General features: G+C 37.4%; 1 protein-coding gene across 1 annotated transcript; it reads left to right on the top strand.

The window, feature by feature from the left end:
• Positions 1-745: 745 nt before the first annotated feature.
• Positions 746-3,793, top strand: LOC131039852 (G-type lectin S-receptor-like serine/threonine-protein kinase SD2-5). The gene has a single exon (XM_057972707.2). The coding sequence runs from the start codon at positions 1,104-1,106 to the stop codon at positions 3,663-3,665; it is 2,562 nt and encodes an 853-aa protein (XP_057828690.2). The 5' UTR covers positions 746-1,103; the 3' UTR covers positions 3,666-3,793.
• The last annotated feature ends 1,607 nt before the right edge of the window (positions 3,794-5,400 follow it).

Here is a 5,400-nt window from a genome sequence, read left to right as displayed (position 1 = left end):
CAACATGCATGTTCATATATTAGTTGATTTGGACTTCTCTCTACCTCTTCTAATGAAGGCTGTTTTGCAAGTTGGTGATTGTTTGGTAATGGTTGGGCCATTTGGTCTTCCATTTCTCACATTGGAAAATTTTGTAATATTCATCTTGATAGAAGAATGCTCTATATTTTTTAAACACACATTATAATTGTCTATATATGTCATTTTTTCTTATTATATGATCCTTATTATCATTTATGTGTAATATTCAGCTTGATAGAAGAATGCTCTATATTTTTTAAACACACATTATAATTGTCTATATATGTCATTTTTTTCTTATTATATGGTCCTTATTATCGATTTACGTGCATATAATAAGTAGTACGGTAATTTAATAAATTGAAGGTTATGTGAGCCCGTGACATAAATCTAGCACAGTATCTGTAATGGAATATTGAACAGATGTATAAGTACAATATGAAAACAACAAAATACTAGTAAAGTTCAAACCAAAGACTAATTTAAAAAATGACAAGGTTTGAAATTTAGGATCAGAATTGATTGCTGAAATCATTTAATAATCTTCCAAGGGCCATTTGCCATCTCAGAGGATTTGGTAGTCACCGACTTTTAACTAGTTCAATAATATTCTTCAATAACGAGGTTGATAATTGAAAGGACATGTGCATAAACTCGCTTTACTAAGTCAATACTTAAAAATTGGGTTTGAATTCCACGAAGCAACTGACCTAAAATATCGGTAGAGGCGTGTTCTGCAAGATGATGACCTAAAATATCGGTAGAGGCGTGTTCTGCAAGATGATGACCTAAAATATCGGTAGAGGCGTGTTCTGCAAGATGATGACCTAAAATGTTCATCTTGCCCACTATCATCTATTCGCCCACATTCATTGACTCTCATCTTCAATGATTTTTTTGTTCGTTTTAAATTTGGAGAGTCTTTGTCTTGTAGTTGATCGTGATGAACCCACGCGATTTAGGATAAGCAATGGGATTCAAAGTCTTCCTAATGAAATTATCTTTAATTAGTCGGAAGCATTTACATTATTCTGGCTGTGCCACTGCCCTCTGTCCTTCGGATTTCTATTCTGCTTTGAAAGATGAGGAGAATCGACTCTTTTATTTTCCCTATTGCTGCTATTGTCAGTGTCTTCCTTAAATCATCTTCTGTATTTCTACAATCATCTGCTCTGCCTTCTACAACGGCATATGGAGGCACCACATGGACAAATAATGTCCAGTCTTTAGAGTCATGGACACCTCAATCAGTTGGCCTAAGTGCAGTCACAGTCAGACCTGTTCTTCTCTCCAACAATATCTCATATGGCGGTGAGAACCTGAGGTTTGGATGTGGATTCTTCTGCTTCTCTATTCCTTGTCAAACGGGTTACTCTTTTGCAGTTTTCTTTGTTATCTACCAGACTGATTATACTGATCCAGATGACCTGCAAATGGTCTGGACTGCAAACAGAGAGAGTTTAGTACAAGACAACGCGACCCTTGGACTCACCTCCACTGGGAATCTTGTCTTGAAGGATGCAGATGGCAGTTTGGTCTGGTCTACAAATACATCCTCCAAAGATTTTCAAGGAATAATGATCGAAGAAACGGGGAATTTAGTGCTCTTGAACAGCTCCAATGGAACCATGTGGCAGTCTTTCGACTATCCTGCTGATACGCTCCTGCTAGGCCAGAAGTTTAAGTTGGACCAGAAACTTATTGCAAATTTTTCTCCGACCAATACAAGTCAAGGATTTTACTACGGATCCTTGAAAGTGGACGGCTTTGCTATGTATACGGCCCCTGCGCCCGCTCAAATGTATTTTAGGTATCCACGGGAACCCACAACTGTTATAATAGCCTATATACAGTTGGATAATGAGACGCTCAGTTTCTATCCTGTGGGATATCCATCGATTCCCATTGTAGTGAGCCTTCCTATACCTAAAAATTGCCTCTACTTTAAGATAGATTCAGATGGGCATTTGCAGTTCTATTCGTTCCAACCAACAACTGGAAAGTCTGTTACTGACTATTTGACAAGCTTTACTAGTGCATTAACTATATGTGGGTATCCAAGAATTTGTGGGGACTACGGTGTCTGCAACGATGGTCATTGCAGCTGTCCAGAAGAGGGTAACGCTTTTACTCAGATTAATGCCTCCAACCCCAGTTCGGGCTGTGTTCCACTTAGTCCTCTAGTCTGTCCAGAGAAGTCCGCAATCAGTAGCCGTCAACAAGATTATGAGTTGTTGGAGATTGATCATGCTTCGTATTTCACTTATGCTTCGTATTTCACTTATTCCTATGGAAATGCGTCTATCACAGAGTTGGTTTCAAGAGATGAATGTAAAACTCTTTGTCTCAAAAATTGCACCTGCAAAGCTGCTTTTTTCAGGTATGGCATCTTTGGCAATAGTTCTAGTGGTTATTGTTATCTGGAGGCCAAAGTTTACTCTCTGCAAATGAATACTGCAAGAGATACCTTTTACAATTCCACTGCTTATATCAAATTTCAGGGGATCTCGAAGCGTGCTAATCGCTCAACTATAGTTATCAGTATTACTGTTTGTGGTGGATTGGTTGTGCTGTTTCTCTTATTGGGGGCATGGATGGCGAAATCTGGAAAATGCAATAAAAAGGAGAAAAGTGATGAGCGTGAGGATGAGGACGCTTCTGGAAACTGGCCAGCTGCATTAACTTTTCGTTTCTCATTCGGCGAATTGGCAAATGCTACAAACAATTTCAGCACGAAGCTTGGTAGCGGGGGATTCGGGTCTATTTATGAGGGCGTTCTGTCTGATGGCACAAAGATTGCAGTGAAGCGGCTTGACAGAGCAGGACAAGGAACAAAAGAGTTTAAAGCAGAGGTAGAAACGGTAGGCAGAATTCATCATCTTAATCTGGTAAGTTTGAAGGGCTTTTGTGCTGAGAAATCCCATCGAATGCTCGTCTATGAGTATCAACCAAATGGGTCTCTTGAGAAATGGATATTTCCCAAGGATACCGATCGATATGTGCTGGATTGGAAGACCAGATCTAAAGTAGCTCTTCATATAGCACGGGGTTTGGCCTACTTACATGAAGAGTGTGAACAGAGAATTATTCATTTCGACATCAAACCCCAAAACATTCTCCTGGATGAGCATTTCAATGCCAAGGTCTCAGATTTTGGGCTTGCAAAGTTGACTAACAGAGAGCAAAGTGAAGTGATAACTATGTTGAGAGGAACGCCCGGTTATATGGCTCCTGAATTGTTGAATATGCATATTACAGAGAAGGCAGATATATATAGCTTTGGTGTTATGTTGGTTGAGATTGTGAGCGGTAAAAGAAGCAGAGAGCTTACTGAGTTCCGCTTGTTCTCAGTATTACAGATGAAAGCCGAAGAAGGGAGATTAGCAGATTTGTTAGATTCAAGGCTTGAAGATGAAGCGGATGTCGTGAAGGAAGAGGCAACTAAAATGTTAGGAGTAGGGATGTTGTGTATACAGGATGACTTTATGAGCCGGCCAGTGATGTCAAGTGTAGTAAGGATACTGGAAGGGACGGCAGAGTTGGGCAGTTTCCCATTTTCTTCGTCCACTGCTTCGGACCACTCAGTCCCGCTCTTATCCGAACTCTCGTACACCGCAGAGTCTTCTACATTAGCTGGAAAATGATTCCATATTTTGATTGATTTGATTTTAGAAATATTGTTCAGTACGTACCCTTCAATTATTGTACTCGATAAAGTCATTTATAATTACATTGAGAAACATCTAACTAGCATATTTATATATATTTTAAATTGTGTTGAAAAATTGTATTGTCAAGCTACTTTATTTTGTTTGTTAGTTATTTCATTCAATGTTTTATTATGTTATTATTTTAAACAATTTAACTTATAATAGCAATAAAATCTTAACTTCAAATTTGTAACAATTTTGTTAATCTTATATGAACCCTAATCTTAATGTACTAATCATAAATATAAATGAATCGTGATCATAATTATAATCCCAACCGAGCCATAATTGAATGGTAATGGTAAACATAGATGTAACCCTAATTGAATTATATTTGTCGTGCGTGTGAAGTAGGGTACCTGCTGGTGCAACACAAACACTCAATATATCATTACAAGCATGGTTAGCAAATTGAAATCAAGCAAAAGATAAACCATGACAAAGCGACCTCTTGCCTCCTAAGAGATGCAAGTGTGGATTTTCTCTTAGATTTGGATGAGCAATTCCAATGACTTTACTACACATAGACATAGGATTTAAAAGGATATGATAAACACGCTAGATGAGTGTATGGTTATACTAGATTGATCCAAGAAGCTAATTAAGCTAATGATATGCATGATTAAGCTAGAATATGATCAAATTAAGCTAGAATATGATCAAATTAAGCTAGATTTAAGATGCAATTGCTCATAATAACAATGCTAAACTATAATGCTAGAAATGATACACCTATAGTAACAATGCTTAAATGATATGCAAGATGGGATGTGCCTATAATAACAATGCTTGGGATGGGATCCTTTGTGCTCCAAAATGGGGGGTATTTATAGGATTTCCAAGGCCAGGGGTAAGGTGGTAGGAATCAACAGTCAAGATTGAGTTTGAAGATATCAAGGGTCAAATTGGAGGAGGTTGGTGAAGAGGTTGAAGGGATGGACACTTGTCATCTCTGTGGTGACAAGTGTCAAGGAGCCTTTCTCATGAGAGGGCAAGTGTCCAAGGGAGGAGACATGTGGCATAAGTGCCATGTGTCTTAAGGGGAGAATACCCAACCCACATGAAGTTAGGATAAGGAGGTTAGGATGTGCAAGATAGGATAGGGTTAGGTAATCCCAGGATTATATGAAATGGGTTAGGTTAGGGGGTGGTTAGGTTAGGTGGTTAGAAGTTAGGAGGAATGTGGGGAATTTGAATTAGAAAATTCAAATAATAGGAAAATTCTAATTAACTTTCAACAATTCATAATTTGATTTGTTTTAATTAATTAGGGGATTAGAAAAAATGAACTAAATGGGGGAGGATTAATTAATTTAGATTAATTAATCAAAGGGACTATTGAAATGAACTTATTAAATAAATCCTTAGATTTATTAATAAGCAAGTGAATGGGGAATTTAATCAAATTTCTAATGAATTCAATTAAATTGGGAAGGAGGATTAATTAAATAATTACTTATTTAATTAATTATCTTCAGACCATTTTTTAGGTGTATACATTTTGCCCCTCTTTAGCTTTCATTTCTAGGTGTATCCTTAGATTTGCATTTAGCTTGCATTTCATTCTTGCATAGGATCACAACAAGCTTCTCTTATGAAATCCAAGCTAAATACAAATGCAAATGCAATGATCGGATCAGTCACTATGTTATTGCTTTGTTTTTGTCAT

The sequence above is a fragment of the Cryptomeria japonica genome, chromosome 7 (assembly GCF_030272615.1).
Source record: "Cryptomeria japonica chromosome 7, Sugi_1.0, whole genome shotgun sequence".
Classification (NCBI taxonomy): Eukaryota; Viridiplantae; Streptophyta; class Pinopsida; order Cupressales; family Cupressaceae; genus Cryptomeria; species Cryptomeria japonica.
The sequence above is the reverse complement of the archived record's forward strand: the minus strand, read 5'-3'. Positions and strand labels throughout refer to the sequence as shown.

What these genes read in the sequence shown, in the direction of transcription:
- LOC131039852 (XM_057972707.2), top strand. Translation starts at nt 1,104, where the DNA reads ATGAGGAGAATCGACTCTTTTATTTTCCCTATTGCTGCTATTGTCAGT.